We start from the raw sequence: 19754 nt of genomic DNA, 5'->3' as shown, positions 1-19754 counted from the left end.
GCCTTATGCTTAACATGCTGCAACAGCTTGAGGGCAGCCAAAGAAGCACCAATGGATGGCTGTGGCTTTAAAATCCAACTTGGAAAAAAATGTTGTCTGGAAGGACAGCTCACATCTGATAGTGAAGCAAAGTGATTACGACACGACAGACCTTGCAGAGTGAAGTAATCAGAATGAGGAGCAGGGATTTGGCATCACATTGAAAGGATAGAGGGATATGAATGATGGATGTCAGAGGAGATTGGGACCGTACTCTGTGCAGAGCGTCAGTGCTGCTTCAACAGCCTCCTTGGCTGTTGGGCACAATTCTGGACGGGTCGCCACTCCGATACAGTATACCAGCAAGCTGGCACTCATTTTGCCGACTTCGGAAGGATGACAGGCAGAGTCAACCCCACCTGGTATGAAATTCAACAGCCGAGTGCGATTTGAACTCAGGATCCTAGGATCCAAAGCCCACCACCCAAACCATCAAGCAAACACCAGGCATATCGAGGTAGACTTGAAGGTAATGAAGCCCGAGGGATGTACCTAACTTACGCAGCACGTGTCATGTATTGTCATGCACACACACACACACACAAAATATATATATATATATATATATATATATATATATATATATATATATATATATATATATACATACACACACACACACACACACACACACACACACACACACACACACACACACACACACACACACACACACACACACACATACACACACACACACACACACACACTATATTGTTACGGCTGTGGAAATTTGCAATACACCAGAAAGGTCCTCAGGTTAGATATATCGATAAGTTCATGTGTAGTTAGTCCACACCCGTTGTTTAGAGGGAGTATGTGTGATTTATCCGGGCTGCGACGCTTTGAGTTAGCCATTTTTCTTTCTCTATCGTTATTTTGGACCAAGAATCCCACAACAACCACACCACCTGTCAACACCGAACGTCGTGCTGTCTAGGGCCCGTTCGGTGATTCTTGCCAAACGCGTCAAGCCACGAGTGCACATGGATCCTTTCGGGAGAGAAGAAGCGGATCAGGAAGGCTTCACGCCCCTTTTCTTCCATCCAATGGCTCAGCATCGGGTGGCATGGCCCCGCCTCCGAACCCGCTGTGAATGCGTTCCTTTTAGGAAAGGAAATCGGATGATGGGAGGCTCACGCCCCTTTTTCTCCATCCAATGGGTGAGCGTCGGGTGGTGTGGCCCCGCCCCCAAGCGCGATGCATGTGGACTCCTTTTAGGAGGGAATTCGGATCAGGAGAGGCTCACACACCTTTTTGCCCGACCAATGGCTGAAGTTGGGTGGCGTGGCCCCGCCTCCAAGCGCGTTTTGATCCGCGAATCTGCATACAAGCTGCTCCCCCGGTCTATAAAGACGCGAGCACAACGCAGCTCAGGGGTGCAGAAAGGGGTGCAGAAAGTGGCGCTAGTCGGAAGTCGTGGAGTCTGAATGATGCATTTGTGGGGATCGGACAGCGAAGGGGACGGAGCTCGGAGTTGAGGTCGAGGGACGAGTCGTGGCGTGGAGCAGGGACGCAGAAGAGGACTCAGGGGCAAGAGTTCGCCGGAGTCGGTGCGGTCCCGAGACCCCGCTAGCAGGACGGAGCGTCCGCCATTCCCTTCTTCCCACCCCGAGCATCAACAATTTCCCCCATCCGCGCTGAGATAGCGCAGGTAACCCCGTCCGCTCCCCCCCCCCCCAACCGTGGTGTCGACCGACCAACACGTGCCTGTGCAACGCACGCCTGCAGGAGCTCACCGACCATACCAGGGGCATTGAGTCAGGCGCATTATGCGGACATTGCGGCTAGCCCGCCATCGCACCACGAGGGCGGGGGTAAGACCCCTTTGGTCTCGTTGACCTGGCCGATCACCCAGGTCCCACCTTCATTTGGTCCACAGACCTGTCTGCCTCCTTGCCTGTGAGGGTGGCTAGTGTTTTCTTTGCTTTTGGCGGAAATGTGTGTGTGTGGTGCCAGTCTATTAAGTAAACCCGTATAAGTGCTTGTACATTGCTCTATTCGGTTTTAACTCTGCGTATTGTTCTTGCTTTGACTGTTATATGTGCATTCTTGTATGGCTGTAAATACGTGCTTGCCGTGTGTGTATGTGTATGTGTATGTGTATGTGTGTGTGTGTGTGCGTGTGTGTGTGTGTGCGTGTGCGTAATAAAAGTGCTTGCTTGTTGAACTGTTTCCCGTTTCGTTGAGTCCTTTCCTTTGTTTTAAAGTTCCATCTTGCATCACGTAAGGGATTGGTAGTGGGTGAAGACAACCAATAAATAATCTGAACCATCGAGGTCGACGATAACTCCACTCGGTTATCCCTGCAGCACGGAACGAGCCGCTTAAGCGGTTCGTGTCCGGAGTTGACCTGCGGCGTGGTACAACTCCTCGGTACGCTACCCGCGCAGGTACTTAAGTATATCGACATTCGGCGATTCACCCTATTTCGCGCGGGTAGAATGCGGACTGGGTTGTGGTGAGGTTAAACCCCCACCCGTGACTGGCTCCTGGCGGTAGTTCCAGGGGGTCACGACTGAATTGTCCGTTCCGGTGGGCGATGCGTCGCGATTCGAGTTACGTGGCCGATCGCACGCCGGGCGGGCAAAATTCGTAACAATACACACACACACACACACACACACACACACACACACACACACACACACACACACACACACACACACACACACACACACACACACACACTATTGTTATGAATTTCGGTCCGCCTGGCGTGCGATCGGCCACGTACTCGAATTGCGACCGCGTCGCCCACCGGAACGGACAATTCAGTCGTGACCCTCCCGGAACAACGCCGGGAGCTAGTCACGGGTGGGTCTTTCGACCTCATCACAATCGTACCAATTGGCCACCCGCGCAGGATAGGGTTGTTCACGAAATTCGACCAACCTGAGTACCTGCACGAGTAGTTAACCGGGCGATCGTACCTCGCCGCAGGCTGGCCGAGGACACGAACCGCTTAAGCGGTCCGTTCCGTGCTTCACTGATAACCGAGCGGTGTTATCGCCGACCCCGACGGATGTGATGCTATTTACTGGGTGCTTACACCCTTCTACCAATTCCTTCCGTGATGCAAGATGGCACTTTCAAACAAGGGAAGAGGACGCAACGAAACGGGGAACAGTTCAATAAGCACTTTTATTAACACACACAAGCAGGCACGTATTTACAGCCATACAGTGATGATCATGCGCGTAAATACAGTCAAAGCAAGCAAATGAGTTAATTCCGAATAAATGGTTTTATTCACACAGTTACTTAGACATGTCGACTTGTCAAGACGGTGCCACCACATTCACTTATACAAAAGCAAAGAAAAGCCACCCCCAAAGACAAGGGTGGCAGACAGGTCCGTGGACCAAATGTACGTGGAGCCTGGATGAGCGGCCAGGTCCACGAAACCGAAAGGTCTTACCCGCGCCCTCGTGGCGCGATGGCGGGCAAGCCGCAATGTCAAGCGTAGCCGCGCCTGACCTCGTGCCCCTGGCATGGCCGGTGAGCTCTCTCTGGCGTTCTCCGCGCTACACAGCAGGCACCACGGTTGGGGAGGGGAACGGACGGGGTTACCGGCGCTCTCTCAGCATGGATGCTCGGTATGGGGGGGGGGAATTGTTGATGCCCAGTACAGGGGGGTTTGTTGATGCCCGGTATGGGGGGGGGATTGTTGAGGCTCTCTCAGAACGTCGATGCTCTTTTGGCGAGACGGGGGTTACCGGCGCTCTCTCATTGCAATGCTCGGTATGGGGGAGTTGACGCTTTTTTCCACGAGTTGACGCTCTTTCCGAGCACTCTGGACCACACTGGCTCCGGCAAGCTCTCCCTGGCTGTGGCCTCCACGTCGCCCCTTTTCCCGGCGGTGGTCCCCACGTAGCCCTCTGGCTTGCCACTGAGCCCCTCTCCGCGTCTCTGCTTCGTTCACCAACTCCCGCTCTTCTCGCCCCTCAACTCTGACTTGAGCTCTGTTCTGTTCGTCCTCCCTCTCCATTGACTGGCTCCTGTCTGCCACGAGCTCCATTGTGTTCGCCCTTATATAGGCCGGGGGAGCGGAAAAATCCGACCCCCGACCCATGACCCCTGACCACGGCAAAGCCGACGTGGTAGGAATCAGCAAAGCCTCGCCCTGTCAGCGTGACCCCTGACCCGGCAAAGCGTACGTGGTTGAAATCATCGGGGCCTCGCCCTGTCAGCGTGACCTCTGACCTCGGCAAAGCCGACGTGGTAGGAATCACCAAAGCCTCGCCCTGTCAGCGTGACCCCTGACCCTGCAAAGCGTACGTGGTTGAAATCATCGGGGCCTCGCCCTGTCAGCGTGACCCCCGACCCTGGCAAAGCGGACGTGATGGGAATCACCAAAGCCTCGCCCTGTCAGCTCAGCTTCATCCCTGACCCTGGCAAAGCCGACGTGGTAGAAATCACTAAAGCCTCACCCTGTCAGCGTGACCCCTGACCCGGCAAAGCGTACGTGGTTGAAATCATCGGGGCCTCGCCCTGTCAGCGTGATCCCTGACCCCGGCAAAGCCGACGTGGTAGGAATCACCAAAGTCTCATCCTGCCGAGCTGATGGTGGTGTTTAGCCCCGAAGCTTTGTCCGCCAGCGCTGCTTCGTCCCGCCTGACGAGCCGATGTGTGTGTGTTTCCCCGGGGCTTCGTCCGGCAGAATCGATGAGTGTTATGCATCAAAGCTCCGTCCGCCAGCGCGGCTTCGTCCCGCCTGACGAGCCGATGTGTGTGCGAGTCACTGAGCTTCGCCTCGCCGAACCGATGCGTGTTATGCAGCGAAGCTCCGTCCGCTAGCGCGGCTTCGTCACGCCCGATGAGCCAATGTGTGTGTGTTTCACCGGGGCTTCGTCCGGCCGAACCGATGTGTTTAACCCCCCGAAGCTTCGTCCGCCAGCGTGACTTCGGCCCCGACGGAGCGATGTGTGTGTGTTTCACCGGGGCTTCGTCCGGCCGAACCAATGCGTGTAACCCCCCGAAGCTTTGTCCGCCAGCGCGACTTCGGCCCCGACGGAGCGGACATGGTAGAAATCACCAGAACGTCACTTAGACCGCGAGACTTTGGCCCCGACGGAGCGGATGTGGTAGAAATCACCAGAACGTCACTGAGACAGCGCGACTTCGGCGTTGTCTCTGGGACGAAGGCGATGCCGTGTTTGTGGGGTAGCGCTGTTGATGGTAGTGGAGGGATAAAGGCAAAGGTGGTGGGGATTTGGTTGTGGTTGTTTGGGGGCTTTGTAGGTGGTAGCGATTTGGTTGTTGGGGGATGATTGGTCCAAAATAATGATAGAGAAAAGAAAAACGGCTATCTCAAAGGATCATAGCCCTGTGAACACGGAAATTCCCTCTAAACAATGGTGGGGAAATCTAACTACACATATACTTATCGGTATAACTGATCTGAGGACCTTTATGGTGTAGTGCAAATTTCCACAGCCGTAACAATATATACACACAAATAATATATATATATATATATATGTATATATATGTATATATATATATATATATATATATATATATATATATATATATATATATATATATATATATATATATATATATATATTGTTGCGGTCTTCGCGCCCGCCGGCGTGCGACGGCCACGTAACTCGAATCGCGGCACGTCGCCCACCGGACGGACAATCCAGTCGTGACCCTCTCGGACTAACGCCGGGAACCAGTCACGGGTGGACCTTTCGGTCTCACCGCGATCGAGCCAATCAGCCCCCGCGTGGGATAGGGTTGCTCGCCAAATTCGAACTACCTAAGTACCCACGCGGAGGGTAGACCGGGCGATCGCACCTCGCCGCAGGTCGACTTCGGACACGGGCCACTTAAGCGACCCGTTCCGTACTATCAGAATAACCGGCGGTGTTATCGTCGACCTCGACGGTTCGATTAATTATCGGGCGTATTCAGCCCACTACCAACCCTTTACGTGAAGCAAGATGGGGATTCAATGGGGGAAAAGACGAAGCGAAGCGGGAGAACAGTTCAACAATAAAGCACATTTATTCGCGGCACACGGGAAGCACACAAATACAATTCCACCAAATGCACACAAACAAAAGAAAACACAATTCCATTTACACAAAAAGCAAACATAAAAGTGAAAACACAGTGCAGAGCTAATACCGACTACCGAGCACACGGCAACACTTATACAATTCTACTTCACAGACGGCGCCGACAACACATACCCAAAACCAAGGAAAAGAACATCCCCCAAGAATGAGGTAGGCCTGGGGCCGAGACCGGGTCGGGCCTACCCGTCTGGTGATGAGACGCGGAGCGGCGATGGCCCCGCAACCCGCGGGCCTCGTGGACAGTGCCTGGCAGGGGGTGGGAACGGGGCCCCCTTGGTCGCACTATCTCAGCGCGGGGGGAAACAGGAGGGGGTTGCTGATGCTCGGGGTATAGAGGATCTTTATTATGTGCGACGAGCGTCTCCACCTCGGCCAGGTCGCGCTGTCGGCCTCCCTCGGGTGCAGCTTCCTGCACGACGCGAGCACCCCCTCGTCTGGTGTCGCCGCCTTTCCACAGCTCCGTCCCCTCCGTTCCGACTCCAACGCACACGACGAGCAGCTCCACCGCCCGCGAAGTCTTGACCCTTTGCTTCCGACTCTCCTCTTCTTGACTCTCCGACCCGTTCTGCTGACTCTCTCGTTCCGACTCCTCGTTCTCGTTCTGCTGACTCTCCCGTTCTGACTCTTACGACTCCTTTGACTGACGAACACCGTCCTTTTATCCCCCCCGTAACTTCGCCTTTGACCCCTCCCTTTGACCTTTCACCTCGCTCCCCATTGGCCCGAGAAAAAGTGGGCGTGAAGGCTTTTTGATCCACAAATTTGCATATATCGATCGCCCTGGGGGCGGGGCCAATTCGCCCCTCGCTCACCGATTGGACGGCAAAAAGTGGGCGTGTGTCGTTTTCGATCCGTTTTTGAAGCAGAAAATCCGTGGTTTTGTACACGCTGTTCGACGCGCGTTCTGCATGAGTCCAACACCGGTACCCACAGCGGGGCAAGAACGGTGGCGATGCTACGGTTGTGAGGTGTGCGTGAAGGTCGTGGCGGTTGTGGTGAAGCGGTGGTTGTGGTCGGTGGTTGATGTTGTGGTTGTGATCATGGCGGTTGGTCCAAAATAAAGATAGTAAAAGAAAAACGGCTATCCTGAAGAGTCGCAGCTCGCATAAATGACATGTATTCCCACTAGACAACGGGTTTGGGCCTAACTACACATGCACTTACCGAGATACCTCACCTAAGGGACCTGAATGGTGGTTTGCGAATCTGGTAACCACAACAATATATATATATATATATATATATATATATATATATATATATATATATATATATATATATATATATATAGTAGACTAGGCGTAAGTCGGAAGCGTGTAACTCATCACTTCGCCTAAGTCGGCAGCGTCAAAAAGTCCCAAATTTATCTCATGTTAAATCGACTTACAGACTTTGAATAAAGTCTGTAAGTCGTCATCTCTAAGTCGTCACTTCGTCTAAGTCGTCAGATGTTGTCCGTTCCCGCGTAATGCAAGCTCAAGTAAATTACCACGCCAAACTCGTCACATGGAACTGCTGCCTCGTGAGAAGCCCGATTTCATGGAATTGTGATGCGCGCTCATTGGTTTACAGCGCCAGTGATAGGCTATTTATAACTGCGCTGCGTTCAGCTCGGTCAGCGTGCCGTCCCACATGCATCTGAAGAGGTAGCCAGGCTGCGCAATGCAGTCTCTGGCAAAGGAGTAAAGGATCAAAGGATCGATCGAGCTTCGTGTTGAAGTCCGATCATGGTTTAATATTGGCTTGTTTTGTACATCACCACACTCACTTTCACATTGTTATTGAGTGGTAGTCATCACGATGACTGTGTGTCATGTAATTTGTCGATGGTATATGAGTTTTCATTCCATATGAAAACCCATTCTACATTCATTCCAATGAATGAATTCTAAGAGCCATTCATTCCACATTTGTCGATGGTCATATACCATCACTGATGGTATACGAGTTGTCTTACAGTTGTTCATTATCTTTACTTTTGATAAAGTGATTCATGAATTCCATCTTTGCTTGATCACTTTCCAAGTAACCAATGAACCCCCACCTCTGCCCCGAGGATTGTGTTTCCCTTTTGGTACAATAGCCGGCTTCGAGATTGTTGCGCCCTCTCACATGTACGTGTCCAGGTCACGCGCAACTTCATCCTTCACCCCACAGTCATCATGAACGTTCGCATACGCCTAAATCATCACTTTTTTCTCGGTCTCGATGGTGACGACTTCCGCCGAGTCTACTGTATATATATATATATATATATATATATATATATATATATATATATATATATATATATATATATATATATATATATATATATATATATATATATATATATATATATATATATATATATATATATATATATATATATATATATATATATATGTATGTGGTTGTGGAAATTCGCATTACACCATAAAAAGTCCTCAGGTGAGATTTCTCGCTAAGTCCATGTGTAGTTAGCCCAAACCCGTTGTATAGAGGGAATATATATATATATATATATATATATATATATATATATATATATATATATATATATATATATATATATATATATATATTGTTGCGGTTTTCGCGCCCGCCGGCGTGCGAACGGCCACGTAACTCGAATCGCGGCACGTCGCCCACCGGACGGACAATCCAGTCGTGACCCTCTCGGACTAACGCCGGGAACCAGTCACGGGTGGACCTTTCGGTCTCACCGCGATCGAGCCAATCAGCCCCCACGTGGGATAGGGTTGCTCGCCAAATTCGAACTACCTAAGTACCCACGCGGAGGGTAGACCGGGCGATCGCACCTCGCCGCAGGTCGACTTTGGACACGGGCCACTTAAGCGACCCGTTCCGTACTATCAGAATAACCGAGCGGTGTTATCGTCGACCTCGACGGTTCGATTAATTATCGGGCGTATTCAGCCCACTACCAACCCTTTACGTGAAGCAAGATGGGGATTCAATGGAGGAAAAGACGGCGAAGCGGGAAACAGTTCAACAATAAAGCACATTTATTCGCGGCACACGGGAAGCACACAAATACAATTCCACCAAAAGCACACAAAAAAAAAGAAAACACAATTCCATTTACACAAAAAGCAAACATAAAAGTGAAAACACAGTGCAGAGCTAATACCGATTACCGAGCACACGGCAACACTTATACAATTCTACTTCACAGACGGCGCCGACAACACATACCCAAAACCAAGGAAAAGAAATACCCTCAAGAATGAGGCAGGCCTGAGGCCGAGACCGGGTCGGGCCTACCCGTCTGGTGATGAGACGCGGAGCGGCGATGGCGCTTCTCTCCGCGGGCCTCGCGGACAGTGTCAGGCAGGGGGGTGGGAAAAGGGGCCCCCTTGGTCGCACTATCTCAGCGCGGGGGGAAACAGGAGGGGGTTGCTGATGCTCGGGGTATAGAGGATCTTTATTATCCCTGGTGTGCGTCTCCACCTCGGCCAGGTCGCGCTGCCGGCCTTCCTCGGGCGTGCAGCTCCCGGCACCGACGCGAGCACCCCCTCGTCCGACTCTCTTCAGCTTCTCCAGCCACTGCAGGCTTCGGGCTCCAGTCTTCCACACTCGTCCCCTCCGTTCCGACTCCTTCTCGTTCTCGACTCCTTCTCGTTCTCGTTTGCGACTCTCTTCTGACCTGACGAACACCGTCCTTTTATCCCCCGTAACTTCGCCTTTGACCCTCCCTTTGACCTTTCACCTCGCTCCCCATTGGCCCGAGAAAAAGTGGGCGTGAAGGCTTTTGATCCACAAATTTGCATATATCGATCGCCCTGGGGGCGGGGGCCACCCGCCCTCGCTCACCGATTGGACGGCAAAAAGTGGGCGTGTGTCGTTTTTGATCCGTTGAAGCACAAAATCCGTGATTTTGTACACGCTGTTCAACGTGCGCCCCACACGAGTCCAGCATCGGTGCCCATGAGTGGCGCGAGATGACGGTGATGCGATGGTGGCGAGTTGTGACGGTAAAGGTCGTGGCGGTTGTGGTGAAGCGGCGTTGTGGTTGGTGGTTGTTGTTGTGGTTGTGATGGTAATCATGGCGGTTGGTCCAAAATAAAGATAGTAAAAGAAAAACGGCTATCCTGAAGAGTCGCAGCTCGCATAAATGACATGTATTCCCACTAGACAACGGGTTTGGGCCTAACTACACATGCACTTACCGAGATACCTCACCTGAGGGACCTGAATGGTGGTTTGCGAATCTGGTAACCACAACACTACCCCCTTCCCTTTTTACAGACTCGTCCCGAGTCGTCAAATTTTCGTGTGCCATCATGTGTAGTTTTCCCCTAGTACATTTTACCTACGGATCCCTGAGTGCGACATTCATGGTATTCGTGTCCCCAAAATAAATAACCTGAGGGCTGCGTAACTACCTAAACAAACTCACTCACACGGACGACTTAAATAAAATTGCCGGCGCTAAGACATACATGCCGGGGGCGCACTCATATGTACAGTACATCTTAACCTTAACTTACAAATTTTACACTAAACCATGGCCCAGGATCATTGAACTCTGCAAAAAGAAAGCAGTTAGCAGGGAGCCAGGCTGCCCGCATGCAGTCTCTGGCTCAAAACAATGCAGGTGACAGGGAACGTGGCTGGCTGCTCACACGCAGTCCAAGGCCTTCCCTTTTGAACTGAACGCAGTGAACCACAACGGTGCATGGGCTGCACAAACGCAGTCTCCGTGCCAGCTCAAGTGGCACACGCAATGAGCACAACGAATGGATGCATGACGGATGGACCGACGCAGTGAACCACAACGGTGCATGGGCTGCACAAACGCAGTCTCCGTGCCAGCTCAAGTGGCACACGCAATGAACACAACGAATGGATGGATGAATGGACGGACGCAAACACGGTGCACGGGCCGCCACTGCAGGCCCGTGTTGTAGCTGCCAACAGGGCAGTTCTCGCAGCTTGCAAACTGTTGCCTTGATCCTGGCGCACATGGAAATGAACAGGGGGGGGCAAAGCAAAAATTGAACGGGGCTGGTGAACATGGGCAGTGGGCATGGCATGGCAAAGGCAGCAGGCAAACACAGCCCGCAGAAGAAGGCCGCTGCAGGCAAACACAGCCCGCAGAACCAGGCCGTTGCAGGCAAACACAGCCGGCAGATGAAGTGGGCCGGCACAGGCCTTGCAGCACAGCAGCTGCAGATGAAGTTGGCCGGCCTCCGCCTTGAAGCAAAACACGGCCAGCCGATGAAGTTGGCCAGCCTTTGCCGTTCAGTGGAGGTTGGTGGAGGGAGTGCGGTGGTGCTGGCCACTTGGAAGGCGGGCTCGGACCTACCTACCTGTCTCCCTCCCACCTATCGCCTTTGCCTGTCACTGTACATACCCACTCCCTTAATTTGTCAAACCCCAATTTAGCCCCAACTTATTTTTTTATTGTTTTTATTTTTACTTCCCCACTATAAATCGTCCCCTAACCCCCTTTATCGTCCTTGTTCGGCTAACCTATTCTGTCACCTAGCCTACTCCCAACCCCTACGTTCCCTTCCCGGAGGGGAACAAGGGAGAGCTAACGTCCTGTGTCGAGGCCCAACGAAGCCTCAGAATGGCCTCCCCAGAGTTCGGCGATCTTAACACCAAGTGGGTCCAGCGGCCCACAACGACAGCGAGGGGATGGATGGTGCGGAGGGGTACATCTCCTAATCTATCCTAACCATTTAACTGCTAAACTACCCCGGGGCTTCAACAAGCGCCTCTCGCTTAAACTATTGGTTCTAACAACCCAGATCCCCGTCGCCTGTGTTGGTGTCCTTACAATTTCGGGCCTCGCCCCCCAATTTTCTCTCCGTGCCCTCACACGGTCTCCTGGCTGGGACACGTGGCTCCCTTTGGCAGGCACGACCCTCTGCCGAATCTCCCGCTATGGCACCCCCGGGCACTACACTGCCTCCGAGCCTACCAGCTCCCTAACACCGGGGAGTGCCCCCCATGGCACCTCCCCTGAAACGCACACGTGGCAGGCCGGCCTCCCGGGCCCCTTTCCGAGGGTCACCCGTGCCCACTACACTGCCCACGCGGCCTAATGGGCGCCCGGGCCCCCGCACCAAGCAGGCGCACCCGTGCCCACTACTCTATCCCGGCCCCCCATGGGCCCATGGCCTACCGCTGTCGCCTAGCCTGGTGCCCGGGGTACCCACTCAGCGATACTCACCTTTCGCAGCCACGCTCCCAAGCCCGTCAACAGGGCTCCTGCACCCCTCCAAATGGGTCTCGAGCCTACTTTCCCACCAACAACAAAACGACCTCCATTTTTCAATTTGACTAACCCAGCTAACTCACTCTACACTGACCCCGGGGGTCCCTTGGGCGGGAGTCACTCCTCCCCCCAATCACTCATCGCACCATGCATTCCCCATTCGCTCCACTCACACAGACCCGCTGGCCTCACTCACTCACCATGTACTCACCTCACAACTCTCATCTCTTCAATACACACACCACTGAACTCTGCCATCCTCCTAACTACATCCCCTAACTAACTCGTGCTCCCACGTCGTCCCTTACACTATAGCACGTTCCATTTAACACTACGTAGCTAAACTACGTCCCCTCTACACATTCACTGTCTGTCCCTGTCTCCAAATCATCAAAAATCATTTCCCATTTTCCAACCTAAATCTGGCTGCAATCCCTCTAACTAATCCATTCCACGGACTCCATGAGGACTTACCCCTACCCCATGGAGTCGGTCTAACTAAGCTAACCCTTCCCCCTAACTAGTTTTCATCCTGTGCCCCGGGTAAGGGGGTCTTCCACCCCTTTCCCAGGAATCCTGTACACCCGAAAGTGAGGCTTGCTTTTTTTTTTTTTTCCATGCGCAGCACCTGCGCGGCAACTCAGAGCTCGCGCACTTTGCACCTGCCCGTGACGTCATGCAGCTGCACGTGTTCCTCGTCCCTCCTTGGACGGTACCATCCGGCAGAGATACCCCTCCTGCCGGATTCCAACCACACGTGCAGCCATGACGTCACCGTGCGCATAAAAAAAAAACACAAGCCCCACGTCTCGAGGGGTTCCCCACGCGAACACATGTGCTTTGCCCGTTGGAGCTTAACACACACGATCGCGTGGAGAACCCGTCCGGTCCAAATCCATTTACCTGCCTAAACTTTGTCCGTCCGCGGGATCGGCAAATCCACCGCTGGCGTTTCCGGACCGGGACTTCACTCTCGCAAGCGAGCACGTGGCGGTCTCGTGCGTTGCACAGCACGGACCGCGTGCTCACTGCTGGGTGAACCCGGCACAGTCCTCGAAACAGCTACAGCCGCTACCCGGCTTTCTTTCCTGTCATGTCGCCGTCGTCGCCTCCATTCCACCCACGCACACCTGCGTGTTACGACGCACACAGTCCACTCCATCGCATTCACACCGGGAGACGCGGCTGCGTGCTCCCGCATGCCAACCGACATCTCCCTCACATTCCGCTCTCTCACACACACGGTCTCCCTTGCATACCCCATACCACTCACGTGGTGCTCCATTCATACAAACCACTCCACTCACACCCGCGGGGGCACTCACCCGCGGTGCCTCACTCACACACCGTGCCTCACTCACACACGCGGGGGAACTCACCCGCGGTGCCTCATCCACACTGGCCGTTTCACTCATACCCACGGCCTCTTCCACACACGGTGCCTCACCCACACACGCGGGGGCACTAACCCGCGGTGCCTCACTCATACACACGGCGACACACACACGCGGTCTCTTCCACACACGGTGCCTCACCCACACACGCGGGGGCACTAACCCGCGGTGCCTCACTCACACTGGCCGCTTCACTCACACACACGGCCTCTTCCACACACGGTGCCTCATCCACACACGCGGGGGAACTCAACCGCGGTGTCTCATCCATACTCCGTGCCTCACTCACACAGGGTGCCTCACCCACACACGGCGTGCTGGGAAGCACGTACTCTGGCACCATTGCCACCACACCACTCACACACGGGGTCGCTTCCACACACGGGGACGCACTCACACCTTGCACCACACACACAGGGACAACCACACTGGGGATTCGTGTCCCCACAAGGGTCTCCGGGGCCTCTATACCCCCCAAGCTCTCCAAGCACCTGTCCACAGCACTCCTCCCCTCAACCTCGCGAAGCACGACCGAACTCACCTGGTCGTGATCCGCCTCAGAAGCAGACTCCCTCCCTCGTTCCTGGAGGAGGCCATCCAGCTGCTCGCACTGGTCCTCCACCCAGTCCGCCAGCTCACCCCCCATTATCCTCCACTACCTCCGTGTGTGTGTGTGCGTCACTTACCCCGTCTTCCTCGTGTAGTCTTTCCTCTATTTTTCTATCTCCCGTGTCTCTCCCAACTCTTCACCCTTTACCTCCCTTGTCTCAACTATTATTTCCTTTGTCACGGCCTTCATGCCCGCCTGCAGGCATCGGCCCATGTTCTGCGTCTCACCCCGGAACTTTTTCATCTCTTCCCTCATTTGCTGTGTATTCGCATCCATCGTCGTTTTCACTTCATTTGTATTTGTATCCATCTTTTCGTTCATGCCTTTCATTTCCGCATTCATTTGTGCCAGCATGGTGAATAGCTGGGCCATGCCGGATGCACTCAGCTGAGCCGTTTCGGCAGGGGTTGGGGAAGGGTTTTGGTGGGGAGGGGGAGGTGTCATACACCGCGGCCGCTGCCGCACCCACCTCGGGCCCTGGGTTCAGTTGGGCGAGTCCGTGTTCCTGCACAATCAACATTTCCTGCTCGGGGATTCCATCCTGGACCATGGATTCTACATTACTACACATATACATTTCTAATACCCCCCGGCTCCCGCCGCCTTGAGACGCCATCTTGCTTCTCTTAAAGGGTTAATTTGCTCGCTCGTAATTTGGAGGGAATCGGGGGGTCGCTTCTCTCACCCCTGGACCGATTCCCGTGAATTTAGCCGGAGACAGGAGAGCCTGTTTTCCTGTTCTCCGATACCAGTGCCGCGAGGAGGGCGATGAATTTGTATCGCACGACCTGACACCAGTGTTGCGGTTTCGCGCCCGCCGGCGTGCGAACGGCCACGTAACTCGAATCGCGGCACGTCGCCCACCGGACGGACAATCCAGTCGTGACCCTCTCGGACTAACGCCGGGAACCAGTCACGGGTGGACCTTTCGGTCTCACCGCGATCGAGCCAATCAGCCCCCGCGTGGGATAGGTTGCTCACCAAATTCGAACTACCTAAGTACCCACGCGGAGGGTAGACCGGGCGATCGCACCTCGCCGCAGGTCGATTTTGGACACGGGCCACTTGCCGACCCGTTCCGTACTATCAGAATAACCGAGCGGTGTTATCGTCGACCTCGACGGTTCGATTAATTATCGGGCATATTCAGCCCACTACCAACCCTTTACGTGAAGCAAGATGGGGATTCAATGGAGGAAAAAGACGAAGCGAAGCGGGAAACAGTTCAACAATAAAGCACATTTATTCGCGGCACACGGGAAGCACACAAATACAATTCCACCAAAAGCACACAAAAAAAAAGAAAACACAATTCCATTTACACAAAAAGCAAACATAAAAGTGAAAACACAGTGCAGAGCTAATACCGATTACCGAGCACACGGCAACACTTATACAATTCTACTTCACAGACGGCGCCGACAACACATACCCAAAACCAAGGAAAAGAAATACCCTCAAGAATGAGGCAGGCCTGAGGCCGAGACCGGGTCGGGCCTACCCGTCTGGTGATGAGACGCGGAGCGGCGATGGCGCTTCTCTCCGCGGGCCTCGCGGACAGTGTCAGGCAGGGGGTGGGAAAAGGGGCCCCCCTTGGTCGCACTATCTCAGCGGGGGAAACAGGAGGGGTTTGCTGATGCTCGGGGTATAGAGGATCTTTATTATCCCTGGTGTGCGTCTCCACCTCGGCCAGGTCGCGCTGCCGGCCTTCCTCGGGCGTGCAGCTCCCGGCACCGACGCGAGCACCCCCTCGTCCGACTCTCTTCAGCTTCTCCAGCCACTGCAGGCTTCGGGCTCCAGTCTTCCACACTCGTCCCCTCCGTTCCGACTCCTTCTCGTTCTCGACTCCTTCTCGTTCTCGTTTGCGACTCTCTTCTGACTGACGAACACCGTCCTTTTATCCCCCCCGTAACTTCGCCTTTGACCCCCTCCCTTTGACCTTTCACCTCGCTCCCCATTGGCCCGAGAAAAAGTGGGCGTGAAGGCTTTTTGATCCACAAATTTGCATATATCGATCGCCCTGGGGGCGGGGCCAATTCGCCCCTCGCTCACCGATTGGACGGCAAAAAGTGGGCGTGTGTCGTTTTTGATCCGTTTTTGAAGCACAAAATCCGTGATTTTGTACACGCTGTTCAACGTGCGCCCCACACGAGTCCAGCATCGGTGCCCATGAGTGGCGCGAGATGACGGTGATGCGATGGTGGCGAGTTGTGACGGGAAAGGTCGTGGCGGTTGTGGTGAAGCGGCGTTGTGGTTGGTGGTTGTTGTTGTGGTTGTGATGGTAATCATGGCGGTTGGTCCAAAATAAAGATAGTAAAAGAAAAACGGCTATCCTGAAGAGTCGCAGCTCGCATAAATGACATGTATTCCCACTAGACAACGGGTTTGGGTCTAACTACACATGCACTTACCGAGATACCTCACCTGAGGGACCTGAATGGTGGTTTGCGAATCTGGTAACCACAACAATATATATATATATATATATATATATATATATATATATATATATATATATATATATATATATATGTGATCCATCCGGGCTGCGACGCTTTGAGTTAGCCATGTTTCTGTTCTATCTTTTATTTCAAACAAACAGCATCTCAACAACCACGCCATCGCCACCACAGCGCCAACCACACTACAACGACGCGACCTCCACCATCTATGCTACCACATCATCGCTTCTACAACCATTCGCAAACACCACCACCTTCGCCTTTACCTTCACAACTTCATCCCACATCATCGCTTCTACGGCCATTCCCAAACACCACCAGTCAACACCAAACGTCGTGTTCCTGGAGCCGTTTGGCAGTGGAGGCCGAACGCGTCGATCCGCGGATCAGTAATGCTTCATGCCCACTTCTCCGTCCAATGGGCAAGCGCGAGGTGGCTTGGCCCCGCCTCCAGGCGCGTGTCGGTGAATTCCGTCTGTCAGTCTAAGCAAATTTTAGGATCAGGCGAGGTTCACGCCCATTTTTGCCCGACCAATGGCTGACCGGGGGGGGGGGCGGTGTGGGCCCGCCTCCAATTGTGTTCTGATCTGGGAATTTGGATATTGGCACCTCCTGAGACCTATAAAGAGACGAGCGCAAGGCGACTCGCGTGGAGAGTGTGGAACTGGTGGAGCTAAGCGTGAGTTGGGAGAAGAGTTGAGTGTGGAGCATGGAGCGTTGGGGAGCGGAGTTGAGAGTTGAGCTGGAAGAAGTGGAGTTCGCGTGGTGGAGCTGCAGGCGGCGGGTCAGGGCAAGGGAGCTCGGGTCCGAGGCAAGGAGGACGGCGGTCGGCGACGAGGTTGCGGTGTGGGGGATCGCTCGTCTCGGCGCGGGACACAAGCCAGCCAGTCACTCCCCTCCCCCAGGGCATCAACAATTTCCCCTTCCCCCACGCTGAGATAGTGCAAAGGGGGGCTCCGTTCCTCCCCCACCCCAAACGTGGTGCCAACGAGCACGCCAGGGGCATGGAGTCGGGGCACAGCGGCGCGGATATTTTGCGGCTGGCCCGCCAACGCGTCATGAGGACACGGGTAAGACCTCCCCGGTCTCGCAGACCTGGCCGCTCCTCTAGGTCCCGCGCACATTTGGCCTACGGCCTGTCTGCCTCCTTGTCTGTGAGGGTGGCTTCCTTCTTTTGCTTTTGTGTAAATGTGTGTTGGTGCAGTCTGTGAAGTAAAACTGTGTAAGTGTTGACGTGTGTACGCGTTAGGTCGGTGTCAACTGTTATTCTTGCCTTTGCTTTTGTGTATTCTGTATGGCTGTATATACGTGCTTTCCGTGTGTCGCGTGAATAAAATGCTTGCTTGTTGAACTGTGCCCGTTTCGCTTCGTCTTTTCTCTATTTGAATCTCCATCTTGCATCACGTAAGGGGTTCGTAGTGGGTTCAACATCCCGGTAATTAATCTGAACCGTTCAGGTCGACGATAACACCGCTCGGTTATCCTGATAGTACGGAACGGGCCGCCCAAGCGGCTCGTGTCCGGAGTCGACCTGTGGCGAGGGACGATCGCCCGGTTAACCATCCGCGTGGGTACTTAGGTAGGTCGAGTTTCGCGAACAACCCTACCCAAGCGGGTGGCCGATTGGCACGATTGTGGTGAGGTCGAAAGGCCCACCCGGGACTAGCTCCCGGCGTTGGTCTGAGAGAGTCACGACAGAATTGTCCATCCGGTGGGCGACGTGCCGCAATTCGAGTTACGTGGCCGTTCACACACCGGCGGGCGCGAATTCGCAACAATATACACACACACACATAATACACACACACACACACACACACACACACACACACACACACACACACACACACACACACACACACACACACACACACACACCGTTACTTGACAATTACCGTTCACATCAGTACACAGGATCGGTAGTTTACACGAATAACGAAGGAAATCAAACATATCAACACCCAAAAGGGATATCACCATCGAGCTGAGCCGTATCTCGTTGGATGTTCGTATTTTCACAGGAAGTATGAGTGTCCGGGATTGGAGCTGGACCTGGAGGAGCTGGACCTGGAGGAGCTGGACCTGGAGGAGCTGGACCTGGAGGAGCTGGACCAGGAGCTGGAGCATCTCTTCCTTTCTTTCTTCCCATCAAGACGTCTCTTCTCTCTCTCTGCTTCCTCAGAATATTTCGACCTTTTCTTTATTTTTCACACGCTAAGAGATATATATATATTGACGAACCAACACCAAATAGAAGTTGTTGGAAATTCAAGTCCTTTCCGTTGAACTGCAACTCGAGAGAAACAGTCTCTGAGTTTATTATTATTATCGCGTTGAACGCGATGAAGCACTCAACGTGGACGCCAGTCAGATCGACACACTTTCACAGCTGTTATCATTTTTACAAATAGACCTCACCCTCAGGGCAGAAACCTCTCGATACTCTTTGTATTCTCAACGCAGTTCCGCAATCGTTCGTGCTCTGAGGGCGATTGATCTTTACAAAAACGTAACTCATACGTTGCATGTGGGTGAGGTGTGCCGCTGCACTTTTTAAGGGCGAACTATATTAAAATCACGTTATTTCAACGCGAAAACATGAGGTGCAGCTGCAAACGACGACAGCAACGCGCCTTAAACCGCACATACAAACCTCACGTGTTTTCATCACCTCAGACTGCAGTGGGTCGGGATAATCCTGCCCTTCTGCGCTGATTTCATCAAGATTTGCTGCACAGGATCAGCACGAACCCAATTAATATGTGGAGGTGTTTTTATATCTTTGCCGGTGGTCTTGGGATGCAAATTCTCCATGTAAATGTGTATCGTGTAGTACCACATCCAGGTAGGGGAGGGTATTACAAGTCTCCACCATGTAAATGTGTATCGTGTAGTACCACCTCCAGGTGTGGGAGGGTATTACAAGTC

General features: G+C 53.3%; 1 protein-coding gene across 6 annotated transcripts in view; it reads right to left on the bottom strand.

Moving 5' to 3' along the window:
- Positions 1-19234, bottom strand: part of LOC147031835 (ATP-dependent RNA helicase DHX29-like) — a 186339-nt gene extending 167105 nt beyond the window's left edge. For 4 of the 6 annotated variants that reach the window (XR_015054646.1, XR_015054647.1, XR_015054648.1 and 1 more), the window contains exon 1: positions 18804-19234. Coding sequence is in view for 3 of the 6 variants with exons in the window: in XM_085868169.1 (XP_085724295.1) it covers positions 18804-18975 (172 nt within the window). In the remaining 3 variants the exon portion in view is untranslated. The remainder of the gene's footprint in view (positions 1-18803) is intronic. The other 2 variants (XM_085868172.1, XM_085868173.1) reach the window with 2 other exon arrangements.
- Between the last annotated feature and the right edge of the window lie 520 nt (positions 19235-19754).

This window comes from Eptatretus burgeri, chromosome 2, assembly GCF_056783735.1.
Source record: "Eptatretus burgeri isolate ZD-2024b chromosome 2, Ebu_testis_v1, whole genome shotgun sequence".
Classification (NCBI taxonomy): Eukaryota; Metazoa; Chordata; class Myxini; order Myxiniformes; family Myxinidae; genus Eptatretus; species Eptatretus burgeri.
This window is presented reverse-complemented; position numbering and strand designations above follow the sequence as displayed.